The sequence below is a fragment of the Heterodontus francisci genome, chromosome 1 (assembly GCF_036365525.1).
Source record: "Heterodontus francisci isolate sHetFra1 chromosome 1, sHetFra1.hap1, whole genome shotgun sequence".
Classification (NCBI taxonomy): Eukaryota; Metazoa; Chordata; class Chondrichthyes; order Heterodontiformes; family Heterodontidae; genus Heterodontus; species Heterodontus francisci.
The window spans coordinates 150,583,660-150,601,658 of NC_090371.1; the positions used below are offsets into that span (position 1 = coordinate 150,583,660).

The 17,999-nt window shown below is 42.4% G+C and overlaps 1 protein-coding gene across 3 annotated transcripts in view; it reads right to left on the reverse strand.

The window, feature by feature from the left end:
* Positions 1-2,989: 2,989 nt before the first annotated feature.
* Positions 2,990-17,999, reverse strand: part of tbc1d19 (TBC1 domain family, member 19) — a 225,189-nt gene continuing 210,179 nt past the window's right edge. For all 3 annotated transcript variants that reach the window (XM_068009631.1, XM_068009553.1, XM_068009711.1), the window contains 2 exons: positions 17,867-17,937; positions 2,990-3,358 (listed from right to left, as the gene is read on the reverse strand). In XM_068009631.1, the coding sequence (XP_067865732.1) occupies positions 3,284-3,358; positions 17,867-17,937 (146 nt within the window). In that variant the 3' untranslated portion in view covers positions 2,990-3,283. The remainder of the gene's footprint in view (positions 3,359-17,866; positions 17,938-17,999) is intronic.

The following is a 17,999-nucleotide window of genomic DNA, read 5'->3' on the forward strand; positions in this document are numbered from 1 at the left end:
CACTAGGGGCAATTTACAATGACCAATTTACCAATCACCTGCAAGTCTTTGGCGGTGGGAGGAAAACGGAACACCCTGCGAAAACCCACGCGGTCACAGGGAGAACTTGCAAACTCCGCACAGGCAGTACCCAGAATTGAACCCGGGTCCCTGGAGCTGTGAGGCTGCAGTGCTAACCACTGCACCACTGTGCTGCCCACTAATGTCCATTAGGGAAGGAAATCTGCTGTCCTTACCTGGTCTGGCCTACATGTGACTCTAGATCCACAGCAATGTGTTTGACTCTTATATGCCCTCAAAGTGGCCTGGTAAGCCACTCAGTTCAAGGGCAATTAGGGATGGGCAATAAATGCTGGCCTGGCCTGCGATGCCCACATCCCATGAAAGAATAAAAAAAAGGTCCCACCTTCGCTAGAAACAGACCCAGTGATCCAGGAAACTAAAGCCCTCTCTCCTGCACCATCTCTTCAGCCACGCATTCATCTGCTCTATCCTCCTATTCCTATACTCATTAGCATGTGGCACCGGGAGTAATCCAGAGATTACAACCTTTAAGGTCCTGCTTTTTAATCTGCTACCTAGCTCCCTAAATTCTTGTTGCAGGACCTCATCCCTCTTTCTACCTATGTCATTGGTACCAATGTGAACCACGACTTCTAACTGTTCACCCTCCCCCTTCAGAATGTCCTGCAGCCGCTCCGTGACATCCCTGCCCCTAGCACCAGGGAGGCAACATACCATCCTGGATTCAAGCTTGCGGCCACGGAAACGCCTATCTGTACCCCTTACAATAGAATCCCCTATCGCTATAGCTCTCCCACTCTTTTTCCTCCTCTCCTGTGCCTGAGATATGTCAAGATTTATAGTGGTCAAGAGTTGGTTTCATTTTGAATACTGTTTTGAGTCAGTTGGAGGTCAGCCTGTTAAGAGAGAAGACGTCAGTTCATCTTTTTTCCACCACTCTGAGAAACCCTGTGAATCCAGTGTGTGAACTGAAAGCCCCGATGCCATATTTCTCTTGGAAAGCCTGCCAGATTAACCCTCGATGCCACCTGAAAAGAACAGCTCCAGAACGATCCCAGTGACAGCCGTCTATGCATATTTGGGATGCCCGAATAAAGGGACAACTACTATCATTCCAAATCTTCCCCTTTTCCTTCAAGGTAGCAAGTATTTGGCCAAAGTTTTTTTTTGTCTTTTTTGTTAAAAAATCTCTGCGGAGAAAATGTATTTATTTTTCTTTAACCAGTGTGTGTGTATATGGGTGTGTGTTGGGTATTTCAAAGGGAATATATATTTATTTACTGCCATATTTCAAACTGTGTTAAAGCTTGGCATCTTTATTGACTAAGTCTTGTTTTATAATAAATTAATGATTTTGTTGTTGATTAAAGAAATCCAGTTGGTGTATTTTATTCTGAAATAAAGAGAGTATAATTGGCCATATCGGTAACTGGGTAAACATTCAAATATATGTTGTGACCCGTGGAGAAGTGGAATCAGAGAAAGACAGTGCACTCCTCCCACCTCGGTCATAACAATACTGTTTTGTATACATTTGAATGCAATTCTCCGCGATCATACCAGACGCTCACAATTTTGAGCTTGACATGCAGCACTCACGTGCCTTCAGCTTTGTGCCTTTGAAAACCTGCTGCCACCGAGGTGAAGGTGCTCAGTGCCTCGAGAGGGTATCTAACTTTACCGGTGTCATCTAGGGGAAGTGGATTTTGCAGTGGACATTGCCACTAAGCTCAATCTGCAAGTGTATTGTGTGTGTGGGGGTGGGTGTAACTCTGCAAGTGGATTGTGTGTGGGGGTGGGGGTAACTCTGCAGGTGGATTGTGTGTGGGGGTGGGGGTAACTCTGCAAGTGGATTGTGTGTGGGGGTGGGGGTAACTCTGCAAGTGGATTGTGTATGAAGAGGGGGGGGGGGGCATGGGAATCTTTACAAGTGTATAGGTATTTTTTGTTGGGGGGCTAGTACAGGGCATTTAAATGGTGTTGGTATGGTCATGATGGCCTGCACTTTTGAAAAGTTGTGAGACCAACATCAATCTATACCATACAGCTAATGCAGGCATCCTGCAGTACCAGAATTAAAACAATTCTTTGCCCAGATAGGTGAATTTTATTTTTTGATGGAAGCTGAAGGTCCGAGGAGGATAGAAATGGGTATGATTCATCCTGTTTTCCAGGATCCCTTTGCTGTGCTGAGGCGTACCAGCACCTGCTCCAACATCAGGTGACGCCATGAATGCCGTTGCCAATGTAGCCCCGCCATGCGATTGGAGGGGTCGGCCGACGTCCTTATGCAAAATGGCCGCCACTGCATAATCATGGCGTGGCCGCTGACGTCACAGGCGGGTGGGACCGCTGCCATTTTCTGCACCTGCTGCCGCTCCCGACGGCGGAATAATAAAATTCAGCCCACAGTCTTTTCAGGAAAGAAAAAGCATATGATCAAGAAATCAATTCATGAAGTGACATATAAACATAATGAAAATTTTTTGAACCTGGTATCTAAAGGTGTGCTTGTGTTGTGGCATTTGTTGTGAAGTTTATATTTTGGTTTTCCTGTGAAAATATTTTTTAAAAGTTCATATGCAAAATGATTTATAAACTAAACATTTTTCAATAGTAGAATCCAATTTTAAGGACATTGCAGCTATTATCTTTTAATTAAAATAGCTTTAGTCATGCCGCATTTGTAGCACATCCTAACTCTTTAAAAATATTAATTTATTTCCATGTTGGGTTTTACTCATGTAAAAGAATGAATATGAATTTAAAATTGCCTTTTATGACACTATTTGTTCAGCAATGTAGAATGATCAATTATAGAAGGAGCTAACTCATTATGAAATAGCAAGAATGTAAGATAACAATAGCATAGCAAATATTCAGGACACCGCCAGTATAAACACTAAAATAAATTTGGCTCCAAACTATGATTTCATCTTTATATTTAAAAAAAATGGAAAATGAGTTTTAATTTAATTAATTTATTTTCTTTTTACAAGCAAATATGTTATTCTCAATTATACACCGGGTATGTATGTTTCTGTGTTAAGCTTTACAAGGGTCATCATACATGACTTTTATCATCATTAATTTTGACTTTTCAATGTAAATAGAAGGCAGTCCATGATCCGCATGCATACATTTTCTTTCACTTCCTCATGTAGGCATCAAATGGCTCATCATCATACTGTTATGCTATGGTAAAGGATTGGCAAGATGATTATATATTGACTTCTGATCTTTGCAGGCAATGTATAGTTCAACTAGAAGTAGCAAACAGGAAAAGCTGTAGAAGAGGCATGACCTTCAGTGTGGAAAGATCCGCAAGCACAGCCTGCAACAACAAAAAATGCTGATTAGATATATATATATATATATAAACTCACTGCTGCAAATATTATCTTTATAAATCAGATAAGAACCAAATTGATGCTCTTTCAGGTAGGTTGCATGGTCTGATAAACAAGCTTGATAGAAAACTGTCATTAATACTGAGATTCCTAGACCAAACATGAAAATCTAAAATAATAACAGAAAATGCTGGAAATACTCAGCAGGTCTGGCAGCATCTGTGGAAAGAGAAACAGTTAAAATTTCAGGTCAAAAAGCTTTAATCAGATAAAGGTATTTTGCTTCTGTATGAAAATCTAAACTTGTGTCTAACTTTCAAAACAAGTGGTAGAAAACTTACAGTAAATTTATGAACTATTGACACCTCAGCTTCTCATTGCGATAGTGTCAGTGGTGCATGTCTTATTGACGGGTACAGCAACACTGCAACACATCATTTGAGCTTTCAACAACTTTCTCCTCATAACTACACTGGCATTGGCACTGACTCCTCCAGCAGAAGATATTGTATGAACAGGAAAATTAACATCTTTAGCAGCAAAGACAGGACATTTACAGGTTAAGGATAGCTAGCAGGCTTGAACCCATGATCAATTGAGATACATTACCCGAATTATATTCCTTAATCCTGAAATTCCTCTGGAAAGTTTCTGAGGGCGGATCTGGAGGTGGGAGATAACCTCTACCTGCCCCTGGCTCAACTGTGCAGGGAGGAGGAGAAAGGTCAGAAAAGCAACAGTGATAGGGAATTCAACAGTTCGGGGAACAGACAGGTGTTTCTGCAGCTGCAGACATGACTCCAGGATGGTTTGTTGCCTCCCTGGTGCCAGGGTCAAGGATGTCACTGAGCCCCTGCAGAGCATTCTGAGGGGGAGGAGGTGGTGAGTGGGGGTGGGGGTGGGGAGGGTTAACAGCCACAGGTCACGGTTCATATCAGGAGCAATGAGATAGGGAGAAAGAGGGATGAGGTCCTGAAGGCAGAGTTTAGGGAGCTAGGAAAGAAATTAAAAGCAGGACCTTAAAGGTAGTAATCTCTGGATCATAAGAAATAGGAGCAGGAGTAGGCCATTTAACCCCCATGAGCCTGCTCTGCCATTCAATAAGATCATGGCAATAAGATCATTACTCCTGGTGCCACGTGCTAGTGAGTACAGAAATAGGAGGATCGTGCAGATGTGTGGCTGGAGAGATGCTGCAAGAGGGACAGCTTTAGGTTTCGGGATCATTGAGACCAGTTCTGGGGGTGATGGAACCAGTACAACCCAGACAAGTTGTACAGGTCCTAACCTCACCGGGTTGGGAACAATACATTGGAGGTTTGCTAGTGCTGTTGGGGAAGGTTTAAACTAGCTTGGCAGGGGGATGGGAACCCGTGCATAGATTCAGAAGGGAGAGAAAGCAGGAAATTAGTAAGCAAGTATGGAAGGCAAGAAAAAAGGGCTAGATTAGACAACAAAGGAGTTGTTCAGTGATTAGTGGTATATACTGTTATGCAACGAGTCTAGTGAATAAGACAGATGAGCTGAGAGCACAGATTGACATGTGGGAGTATGATATTGTAGCTATTACTGAGACATGGCTGAAAGAAGGGCAGGAAGACAGCTCAACATTTTTGATTACAGGGTTTTGAAACGAGATAGACAGGGAGATAAAAAAGGAGGGGAGGAGAGATGTGCTAGAAGAATAATCAAATGGGGCCATAAGGGTTGAACTGAGGAACATAAAAGGGGCACACACAACTGGGAGTATACCACAGACCCACAAGTAGTCAGAGAGAGACAGAAGAGCAAACATGTAGGCAAATTGCTGAGAAGTGCAGAAACAATAGGGTGTAAAAGTAGGGGATGTCAACTACCCTAATATTAACTGGCATAAAATCAGTGTGACAGGTACGGTCAGGCAAACCCCCCACCTACCAAGACTAAGGCACACATTATTTCGCCACATGAACATTAAAACTAAAAAATTGCTAGCCCCCTGACTGGAAAGACATTTGCATTGTACCAGACAGTGGTGAAACAAAGGGAATCACTCCCCCACAACATACAGAAGAGACCTGGTCAAACCAGTCAGTCAGGTGACCACCTGCTGGCCAACTAGGGGAGTTTTAAACTGGAAAAACAGAATTTGAACTCCCAACAAAGGAATTGGAACAGAGAACAGCGTGTGCTCATGGACTGAGAACATTTCCTCTCCTCTCGGCCTGCCTCTATCTCTTTCTCATGGAACTGCATCTTGTGAAGACACGTAAACCCAAAGAGAGAACAGTCTCCTACGTGAACAAGGTTTAAGACGAATACTAAGCCCTAATGAAACGCAAGACTATATCTTCAATCAAGGACTGCAGCGAGTTCGAGAAACAGTAACAAGATATTGCCTCAAATTGTTCTACTTATCTTTTCTTCTGCTCTTTTCTGTCCCTATTTGCATGTGTGTATCGTGTGTGCATGCTAGCATGGGCGCGTCGTATATCCGTAGGCGTTAACTGTATTAGAGTTTAAGGTTTAATAAATTTCATCTTTCTTCTTTAAACCACAGAAAGACTGTTTATGCTCATTTCTTTGCCTTACAATTGGAAAGTTGTGAACAAGGATTCACAAAGGGGGCAGCACAAAACACTGTGTGTTTAAAATAAAACCCTGTTACAATAAGACCAGGTAAAGATAGTAACAGACCCGTAGATACCTTTTGCACCTGGTCGTAACAGTACAGAGGGGAAGAATTCTTAAAATGAATTCAGGAGAAGTTTTTTGCCAGTAAGTACAAGCCCAACCAGAGAAGGGGCAGTTCTGGACTTAGCTTTAGGGAATGAATTTGGGCAGGTGAGAGCGGTTTCAGTGGGTGAGCATGTTTGTGGCAGGTATCATAATTCAGTTAGAGTTAATGCAGTTATGGGAAAGGACAAAGATCAGGAGTAAAAGTTTTAAATTAGGAAAAGGCCAATTTTACTATACTGTGATGTGATTTGGAAGAAGCGAACAGGAAACAGCTCCTTGAAGGTAAATCAATGCCAGGGCAGTGGGAGGTATTCAAGGAAGGAATTGAGAGGGTTCAGAACAAAATGTCCCCAGAAAGGAAAAGGGTTGATATCTGAAATCTAGACGTTCTGCACTGGATGTCAAACAGCATAAAGTTTAGAGTAAGGCAGAAAAGGCAAGCTTATGTCAGATACTGAGAGCATAATACTGCAGAAAGCCTAGAGGAGTATAGAAAGTGCAGGGGTGAAATTAATAATGAAATTAGGAAAGCTAAGAGAGGGCATGAAAAAACATTGGCAAATACAATCGAGGAAAACGCAAAGATGTTTTATAAAAGCCATAAAGAGCAAGAGGATAATTAAGGAAAGAGTAGGGCTGAATAGAGACCAAAAGATAACTTGTGTGTGGAGGTGGAAGACGTGGCCATGGTACTGAATGAATACTTTGCATTTGTCTTCAGAAGAGGGGGCCAATGCAGATACTGTAGTTAAGTAGGAGAAGAATGAAACAGTGGGCTGCATTTTACAAGCTCGCTGTCAATGGCGGCCCGCACGCATGGGCTTTACTCCGCAGAGCCGCCGTGATATTAAACATGGCGGCTCATTTACATCTCCGGGGAGGACTGCACCCCGCCCCCCCCACCCCAGATGACATGGAGGGGGTGGGTGGTCCAGCCCCGGCAACAATGCGAGATGCCACTGTGCAGGTACAATGCCATTTTTAAAGGGCTTTCAGCCCTTACATTTCATTTGCATTTTTAAAGAAATAGTGAGCATGATTTTATTAAAAACAATTAAATAAATTTTCCTAGCCCCTCCCCCACCCCGCCCAATAATCAAACACTTAATTCCTTGCCCTCTCCCCCCACAAATACTTACCATGTGCACCTGACCTTCCCCCCTCACAAAACTCACAAACTTTCATCTTTAACCCCTCCCACCATCCCCGACACCAATCATTTAAGTTTGACCCCGCTCCCCCACTCCCGCACTGAAATACTTACCTGCTCTCCCCTCCCCACCAGTGTCCCACATCTGCGATGGAGCCCGAAGGTGCGGGAGTGCCAGCCACCGGCGCGAATATCGCATGAGGACCGACAGCAGGAGAGGGTAAGTATTTAAATCATTACTTTTAATAAATTTAAATATTTAAATTTTGATGCAGCTGCTGAGCGGCGGGAGTGGGGGTGGGGGGGGGGGGGGCGCGGGGGAGGGTGGAGGCTGTCACAAGGCCTGGCCGCCGCCAGAAATATGGGGCCGGGCCTTCCTGGTGTTGAGGTCCATGGCGGGCCTCTTCCAAAGGCATTTTCCAGTCTCCCCACCGCCACGACCCCTGACGTTGGGGGGGTCTGTAAAATTCGCCTCAGTGAATGGGATAAACGTAGTGAGAGAGGAAATATTCAGAAGTTTAGCATCCCTGAAAGTGAATAACTCACAAGGCCTGCACGAAATGTATCGCAGGCTGCTAAGAGAGGAAGGGAAGAAACAATAGAGGTTCTTACCATCAGTTTCCAATCCTCTCTGGCTACAGGTATGGATCTGGAAGACTGCTCACATTGTCCTCTTTGGCCTCCTTGTCTCGGGAGACACTGGGTAAGCGCCTGGAGGTGGTCAGTGGTTTGTGACGCAGCGCCTGGAGTGGCTATAAAGGCCAATTCTAACAGACTCTTCCACAGGTGCTGCAGATAAAATTGGTTGTCGGGGTTGTTAGACAGTTGCCTCTCCCCTTGCGCTTCTGTCTTTTTTCCTGCCAACTGCTAAGTCTCTTCGACTTGACACACTTTAGCCCCGCCTTTATGGCTGCCCGCCAGCTCTGGCAATCACTGGCAACTGACTCCCACGACTTGTGATCAATGTCACAGGACTTCATGTCGCGTTTGCAGACGTCTTTAAAGCGGAGACATCATCTACCTAGGCTAACATTGTACTGTTGTTTAAAAAGGAAGTGTTAGACTGAGTAATTACAGGTCAGTCTGCCTAATCTCGGCGGCAAATTATTGGAACAAACTTTGAAAGACAGTAAAAATCGTCATTTAGAAAGGCACAGATTAATTAAGGACAGCCAGCATGGATTTGTTAAAGAAAGGTCATGTCTGACGAACTTGACTGAATTTTTTGAGCAGGAAACAAGGAGGGTCAATGAGGGTAGTACATTTGATGTACTCTACATGGATTTTAGCATGGCTTTTGACAAGGTCCCACTTGGCAGACTGGTCAGAAAAGTAAAAGCTCATGGGATCCAAGGGAAAGTGGCAAGTTGGATCTAAAATTGGCTCAGTGGCAGGAAGCAAAGAGTAAAGGTTGACGGGTGTTTGTGTGACAGGAAGGCTGTTTCCAGTGGGGTTCCACAGGGCTCAATACTAGGTCCCTTGCTTTTTGCTGTATATATTAAAGGTTTAGAATTAAATGTAAGGGGCATGATTAAGAATTTTGCAGATGATATGAAGTTAACAAAGTGAGCATTGGTCCTATAAAAAGTTAGTCTGGGGAATTAATAATGGTAAATAAGGACATGGCAGATGAATTGAACATGTATTTTGCATCGGTCTTCATCATAGAGGATAAAAGTAACATCCCAGAAACAGCTGTAAATCAGGAAATGGAAGGGAGGGAGGAACTCAAGAAAAGTATAATCACCAGGGAAGTGCTACTGAGCAAATTGTTGGAGCTGCGGGCTGACAAGTCCTCTGGTCTTGATGGACTTCATGCTAGGGTCTTAAAAGAAATGGCTAGTGAGATAGTTGATGTGTTGGTATTAATTTTCCAAAATCCCCTAGATTTGGGGAAGGTTACATTAGATTGGAAAATAGCCAATGTAACTCCTTCATTCAAAAAAGGAGACAGAAATCAGGAAATTACAGGCCAGTTAGCTTACAATCTGTCATAAGGAAAATGTTAGAAGCTATTATTAAAGATGTTATAGCAGGTGTCATGCAGGCCCCCACCTGCCAAGAATGAGGCACATAGATTTCGCCACCTGGACATTAAATTTTAAAATTGTTGCTGGGAAGAAAAGAAGGCCTATTACAAGGGGTTGCTAAGCCCCTGACTGTAAAGACATTTTTTGCATACCAGCAGACAGTGTTGGAACAAAGGAACCAGTCCCTGCTCCCCAGTGCACAAAAGAGACCTGGTCAAACCAGTCGGTCATGTGACTACCTGCTGACCAACCAGGGGAGTTTAAAATTGGAGAAACAGTTTTGGAACTGAGAAAGCTCTTTGCTCCTGGACTGAGAACATCTCTCTCCAGTCTGCTCTCATCTCGCTCTCACCAGCTTCGGAATCCATTGAAGACATACGAACCCCGAGAGAGAAAAGTCTCCTACAGTGAACAAGGTTTAAGAAGAATACTGGGCCCCAACGAAAAGCATGATCTAACTACAAGCAAGGACTACAGTGAGCTCGAAGCATAGTAACAAAAACCCCTCTTCAGAAATTGCCACAAACCTCTCTACTTTATTTTTCTTCTGCTCTTATCTGTCTCTATTTGCATGTGCGTATCGCTTATGCATGTTAGCATGGGGCATGGCGTGTATCCCATAGGCGTTAACCGAATTAGAGTTTAAGTTTTAATAAATTTCACTTTTCTTCTTTAAACCTAAGAAAGCCTGTTTGTGTTCATTTCTTTGCCTTATAATTGGAAAGCGGTGAACAAGGATTCACCAAGGGGGAGCTCAAAACACGGTGTGTTTAAAATTAAACCCTGTTACAATAAGACCAGGTGAATGCTGAGAAAGACCCCTAGACAACTTTCTCACATGGTCGTAACAAGGGCACTTCAAAAAATTCAAGGTAATCAGGCAGAGTTAACATGGTTTTGTGAAAGGAAAATCATGTTTAAACAAATTACTGAAGTTCTTTGAAGAAGTAACATTTTAATAGTCATTTAGTAGTACAGAACTTGAGTATTACTGAAAATAGAGACATGTTGTTGAAGCTTTTCATCTTGCACTCATCAGGACAATCGCAGGAATAACCAATGTAAGAGAAAACAACAACTTATACTGCATGAGAAGAGAGCGCTGATCGGTTGGCAAGTGAACTCTGATTGGTAGAGGCGTTGCTATGGTGAATGCACCAGTTTACGGTGACTGACAATTAATTGCCAAGCTTTGTTTAAAATTTTAAACCAGGTAGTTTGACTCTGATTGGTCAAGGCATTGCCCTGAGGAAGAACCAGCAAATGGCTGTCCTGATTTTGTTCAGCTGAAACAGGCGTAATGTTTGTCCATATTCTTTCTGTCTGCAAAGAACATGGCTCTGTGTATTAATATATGTAGCTTCCAGTACGCGCAAATGCGCCATACTGCGAGCCCTACTGACAATCTTAAATTGTAATTCTTAGCACACTGTGGATTATTTAGCAAATGTTGTCCAATCGTGGTTTTGCAAGCACAGGCTCATTGGGTAGGAAAGTAACTTGTGAAGAGGATATAAGGAAGCTAGAAACGGATATGAGTAGGTTAAGCAAGTGTGCAAGGATCTGGCAAATGGAGTATAATGTGGGAAAGTGGGAAATTGTCTACGTTGGCAGGAAGAATAAAAAATAAGCACATTATCTAAATGGGGAGAGATTGCAGAGCTCTGAGATGCAGAGATATCTGGGTATCCTATGCATGAATCACAAAAGGTTAGTATGCAGGTACAGCAAGTAATTGGGAAAGCTAATAGAATGTTATCATTTATTGTGAGGGGAATTGAATACAAAAGTAGGGAGGTTTTGCTTCAGTTATATAGGGCATTGGTGAGACCACATCTGGAGTACTGTATACAGTATTGGTCTCGTTATTTAAGAATGTAAATGCATTGGAAGCAGTTCAGAGAAGGTTTAGTAGATTAATACCTGGAATTGGCGGGTTGTCCTATGAGGAAAGGTTGGACAGGCTATGCTTGTATCTGCTGGAGTTTAGAAGAGGATGATTCTGAGGGGCCTTGACAGGGTGGATGTGGAAAGGATGTTTCCTCTGGTGGGAGAATCTAGAACTAGAGGTCACTGATTAAAAGTAAAAGCTCACCCATTTAAGACAGAGATGAGCATACCTTATTAACCATAGCATAGAATGTAAGAGCTGGGAAGTTATGCTAGAACTGTATAAAACACTAGTTAGGCCACTGCTAGAGTACTGTGTTGCTTTACTGAGTTGTTTTCTTTAGGACAGAGGAGGTTCAGAGATTTAATTGAGGTGCACATAATTATGAGGAGCCTTGATAGAGTGGATAGGAAGGACCTATTTCCCTTAGCAGAGAGGTCAATAACCAGGCAGCATAGATTTAAAGCAATTGGCAGAAGGATTAGTGGGGGGTTGGGGAGATTTTTTTTCATGCAGGTTAGTGGCCTGAAAGGGTGGTAGAGGCAGAAACCCTTATTCCATTAAAAAAAAATACTTTGATATGCGCTTGAAGTGCTCTGACAGACTGGGCTACGGACCAAGAGCCGTTAAGTGGGTTTAGGTTGGCTAGCTCTTCTTTGGCTGGCACAGACACAATGGGCCAAATAGTCTCCTTCTCTGCCGTAAAATTTCTATGTTTCTATGCCCCGTGGATGCATTCCTAAACTAACCCAAATCCAGGTCAGGGACAGTTAAATGCTGTTAGTAGGCATTTAGACCACAAATGGGCACATGCCTCAGTGGGGAAGGAAATGCACTGCAGTACCTTGTATGACCATTTACAATGCATAGTACTCCTCAAATGGAATGGATTTCTGACAGGTGAAAAAAAACTGCCCCCATCTATCAGGAAAATGCTCCATTCACAGGCCCAGGACAGTTCAGCTTCAGGGCTTTTACTTTGTTAATGTCATAGTCAATCTTGAAATTATTTTTTCCCCACAAGCTGAAAAATTAGCTCCACTGTCCAACATGATGTCAGAGGAAGAGTGTTGCTTTGTTGAATTATAGCCTAATGATTTATTACCTAATTCTATGCCCAACTTATGCCCTATATAATGTCTTGCCCAATTCCTCTTCCTCATCTCTTTCCTACTACGGAAGTAGAGTTCAATAGTGAAAGCTACCAAACAAATGGAAAAAAACAAGAAAAGATAATGGCCAGATTTTGTAGTCAGCAGCAAAGCGATGGCGCTCGCTGCTAACCTCCAAGAAAGCTGCCAACAAAAATATAGTAATCTCTGTCATCTGGATATCGCTTTTCCCAAAGTTAATTTGAATCTGGTACCAAGTCAAGGGGATCACCACACATCCAGCAACAGTGAGCTCATCAGGCACGGTAAGCAGCCAATCATAATGAAGAATTCTCACAGGCAACAAACCAGGAAGTAAACTGCACTGAATATTCTTCACGGTTGATAAGTTTTCACAGCCCAAACTAAAGATTGTGACATAGACATTAAAAGCTGACATATCAAAATCAAATCTTAAAAAAGTATATTTTTTCTATTAACAAATTATGGAATCTTTAATCATAATGGAAATATCTGACATTACACAAACATAAAATTAGTTTTCCAGTCCAGAGAGGTTGTTCAGCAGCAGGTGTGACTTAGTACAGCGTTAAAGGCCCAGTTACACCTCATTAACAAGGCGTGACTTTCTTAAGCTTTTTTTAAACAGCAATATTGCAGCAGTAAAGGGCAAGTTCTCGTCACTTCAGTGATTTCTAAAGGTTGTCATCTGTGGTGACTTTAACAGAGCAACTTGTGGAAGAGCAGGGAATTCCTGACAGAAATTTCTAGATTTCCACATTTAGCTTTACATGTGTGGACGCCAGAGGTTGCTGTCAGTTTTGTAGTTGAAAAGATGGCAAACACCGACAGTTTCACCACTATTATAACCCCGCAAAATCTGGGCCAACGCTGCAGCTTAAAGAAATTATAAGCAGTTAATCTAACATTCAACTCTAAAACCCACTGGCATTTTAAGCAGTTATCCTGACTTTGAGGATTTCGAAACTTTAGAAATTCACTACAGGCATTTACTACATTGCCATTAATTTCAGCAAAAGTAATAAAATGAACAAATTGTGCAACTGGTTGTTATCACTTCTTTGGCTAAGTCAGGTATAACAGAAAGCTGTAATCTACCAATTCTGAGAAGTTTTTTTCTTGAGAACTATTTTTACTGGGAAAGCATCAATTGTACACCAGTGTCAACAAGAGGAGAAAAAAATTCTATGGTTCTACAACTCTTTATATTGCAGTGGCACATTTACAATGTTGTTGATCACAGTGCATTAGAGGATATACGAACATACGAATTAGGAGCACGAGTAGGCCACTCGGCCCCTTGAGCCTGCACTGCTATTCAACAAGATCATGACTGATCTAATTGTAACCTCAAGTCCACATTCCCACTTACCCCCAATATCCTTTCACCCCCTTGCTTATCAAGAACCTATCTACCTCTGTCTTAAAAATATTCAAAGACCCTGCTTCCACTGCCTTTGTGGAAAAGAGTTCCAAAGACTCACGACCCTTTGAGAGAAAACATTTCTCTTCATCTCTGTCTTAAATGGGCGATCCCTCATTTTTAAACAATGACCTCTAGTTCTTGATTCTCCCACCAGAGGAAACATCCTTTCCACATCCAAACTGTCAAGACCCCTCAGAATCTTATATGTTTCAATCAAGTCGCCTCTTACTCTTCTAAACTCCAGCAGATACAAGCATAGCCTGTCCAATCTTTCCTCATAAGACAAGCCGCTCATTCCAGTTAATAGTCTAGACCATCTTCTCTGAACTGCTTCCAACGCATTTACATCCTTCCTTAAATAAGGAGACCAATACTAGACACAGTACTCCAGATGTGGTCTCACCAATGCCCTATATAACTGAAGCATAACCTCCCTACTTTTGTATTCAATTCCCCTCGCAATAAGTGATAACATTCTATTAGCTTTCCTAATTACTTGCTGTACCTGCATACTAACCTTTTGTGATTCGTGCACTAGGACACCCAGATCCCTCTGCATCTTAGAGCTCTGCAATCTCTCACCATTTAGATAATATGCTTCTTTTATATTCTTCCTGCCAAAATGGACAATTTCACATTTTCCCACATTATACCCCATTTGCCAGATCTGTGCCCACTCACTTAACCTACCTATATCCCTTTGCAGCTTCCTTATGTCCTCGTCACAACTTACTTTCCTACCTATATTTGTGTCATCACCAAATTTAGCAACCATATCTTTGGTCCCTTCATCCAAGTCATTTAAATAAATTGTAAGGAGTTGAGGCCCCAACACAGATCTCTGCTGCACACTATTCGTTACCTCTTGCCAACCAGATAAAAACCCATTTATGCCTACTCTCTGTTTCCTGTTAGCTAGCCAATCTTCTGTCCATGCCAATGTTATCGCCTACACCATGAGCTTTTATTTTCCGCAATGACTTTTGATGTGGCACCTTATCAAATGCCTTCTGGAAATCTAAGTACAGTACATTCACCAGTTCCACTTTAGCCACAGCACATGTTACTTCTTCAAAGAACTCCAATAAATTGGTTAAACATGATCTTCCTTTCACAAAACCATGTTGACTCTGCCTGATTACCTTGAATTTTTCTAAGTGCCCTGCTAGAACGTCTTTAATAATAGCTTCTAACAATTTCCCTATGACAGATGTTAAGCTAACTGGCCTGTAGTTTCCTGCTTTCTGTCTCCCTCCCTTTTTGAATAAAGGAGTTATATTGGCTATTTTCCAAACTACTGGAGCCTTCCCCGAATCTATGGAATTTTGGAAAATTAAAATCAATGCATCAACTATCTCACTAGCCACTTCTTTTAAAACCCTAGGATGAAGTCCATCAGGACCCGGGGACTTGTCAGCCCGCAGCTCCAATAATTTGCTCAGTACCACATCCCTGGTGATTGTAATTTTCTTGAGTTGCTCTCTCCCTTCTATTTCCTGATTTACAGCTATTTCTGGGATGTTACTTGTATCCTCTATGCAAAATACCAGTTCAATTCATCTACCATCTCTTTATTTTCCATTATTAATTCCCCAGACTCACTTTCTATAGGACCAACGTTCACTTTGTTAACTCTTTCCTTTTTAAAACATCTATAGAAACTCTTACTATCTGTTTTTATATTTCTAGCTAGCTTTCTTTCATACTCTAATTTTACCCTCCTTATTAATCTTTTAGCCATTCTTTGCTTTTTTTATATTCTGTCCAATCTTCTGACGTGCCACCCATCATTGCGCATTTTTCTTTAAGTTTGATACTATCTTTAACCTTTTTAGTGAACCACGGATGGTGGGTCCCCTCCTTGAAAATTTTATTTCTCGTTGGAATGTATCTATTCTCTGTATTCTGAAATATTCCCTTAAATGTCTGCCACTGCATCTCTATTGACCAATCCCGTAACCTACTTTGTCAGTTCACTCTAGCTAGCTCTGCTTTCATGACCTCATAATTGCCCTTATTTAAGTTTAAAATACTAGTCTTAGACCCACTCTTCTCACCCTCAATCTGAATGCAAAATTCAGCCATATCATGATCACTGCTGCCTAGAGGGTGCCTTCACTATGAGATCATGAATTAATCCTATCTCATTGCACAATACCAGGTCTAGTATAGCCTGTTCTCTGGTTGGGTCCAGAATGTGCTGTTCTAAGAAACTATCCTGAAAACATTCTATGAACTCCTCATTTAGGCTACCTTTGCCCATCTGATTTTTCCAGTTTATATGTAGATTAAAATCCCCCATGATTATTGCCGTACTTTTCTGACAAGCACCATTATTTCTTCCTTTATACCCATCCTACCGCATGGCAACTGTTAGAGGGCCTGTACACCACTCCCACGAGTGACTTCTTGCCTTTATCATTTCTCACCTTGACCCAAACCACTTCTACATCCTGGTTTCCTTAACTTAGGTCATCCCTCTCTATTGCTCTAATACCATCATTAATTAACAGAGCCACCCCTCCACCTTTTCCTGTCCCAAATGTCATGCAGCCTTCAATATTCTGGTCCCAATCTATGTTATCCTATAGCCATGTCTCTGTAATGGCTATCAGATTGTACTTATTTATTTCTATTTGTGCTATCAGTTCATCTGTTTTGTTTTGAAAGCTATGTGTATTTGGATACAGAGCCTTTAGTTTTGTCCTTTTATTATTTTTGTAACCTCTAGCCTTGTCTGCTGATTTACTCTTAGATTTGTGCTCACTGTCCCTTCCTGTCACGGTCTGTTTATCATTTCCTATATTAATATCTTTCTCTCTTGCCTTGTCTCTACTCTTTGATTTACCACATCTTCCCAAATTTAATCACTGCAGCAACGCACCAAGGCTCCTTAGACAGCACCACAGACATTACAATCACTGAATCCCCCACTATCAACACAATAGGGGTTACCATTGACCAGAAACTGAACTGAATAGCCATATAAATACTGTGGCTACAAGAGCAGGTCAGAGGCTAGGAATCCTGTGGCGAATAACTCACCTCCTGACTCCCGAAAGCCTGTCCACCATCTGCAAGGCACAAGTCAGGAGTGTGATGGAATACTCTCCACTTGCCAGGATGGGTGCAGCTCCAACAACACTCAAGAAGCTCGACACCATCCAGGACAAAACAGCTCACTTGATTGGCACCCCATCCACAAACATTCACTCCCTCCACCACTGACGCACAGTGGCAGCAGTGTGTACCATCTACCAGATGCATTGCAGCAACGCACCAAGGCTCCTTAGACAGCACCACAGACACCTTCCAAACCCACGACCTCTACCAACCAGAAGGACAAGGGCAGCAAATGCACCTGCAACTTCCCCTCCAAGTCACACACCATCCTGACGGGTCAAAATCCTGGAACTCCCTTCCTAACAGCACTGTGGGTGTACCTACTTCACATGGACTGCAGCGGTTTAAGAAGGCAGTTCACCACCACCTTCTCAAGGGTAATTAGGGATGGGCAATAAATGCTGGCCTAGTCAGCAATGCCCACATCCCATGAATGAATAAAAGAAAAAGTACCTACCACACCATTCCCTGTAGACTTGAGTGACTATAAAGAACTCTTAAAAGCACAATCGTAACAACAGCAAGAAGAAATCAATCAGCAACTAACGTGAAAGTATTTGACAATCCCTTTATATAGCGCTGTTGGGGGATCCTTCATCCTGCTGAATGCACATTCCGCTGTGCATAATTATGAAACAGCATTAGCTGAAGCGTTGAGCTCCAAAATGGTAGTGCTCATGTCAAATCAGTTGCAAGCTGATTAACGTCATGATCTGCTTAGTCTGCATACTTCGCTGGATGATCAATATGCGCACACTAACACCCTCGCCAATATGGCCTCTGGTGCAACTTGTACCAGAAGTGTGCCGCGCACCCGGGACACCATTTTGGACCTCGAAGGCACTCATAATGCCCAAGAAATGGGTACTACGGATCTGGATTTTGTGCCCCTAGCCGCCAATTAGCATATCCTCACAACTACATGATTGAGATTGGATATCAATGCTAGGAAAGCAACAGCTGTTCCCCCCACAAGAAGGTATAGTGCCCCCCATTCCAAAATAAAGTTAGAACTCCTTACTTCAGCTGTAGCAAGTGATGTTGCCTCCATTAGGTTTTCTGCTCTGAAAGCAAATACAGCAGCTGCCAGCACTGAAATAAAACAAACTGCATTAAACAGAGTTAACATTTCTCCAGGGCAGTACCTAAAAATG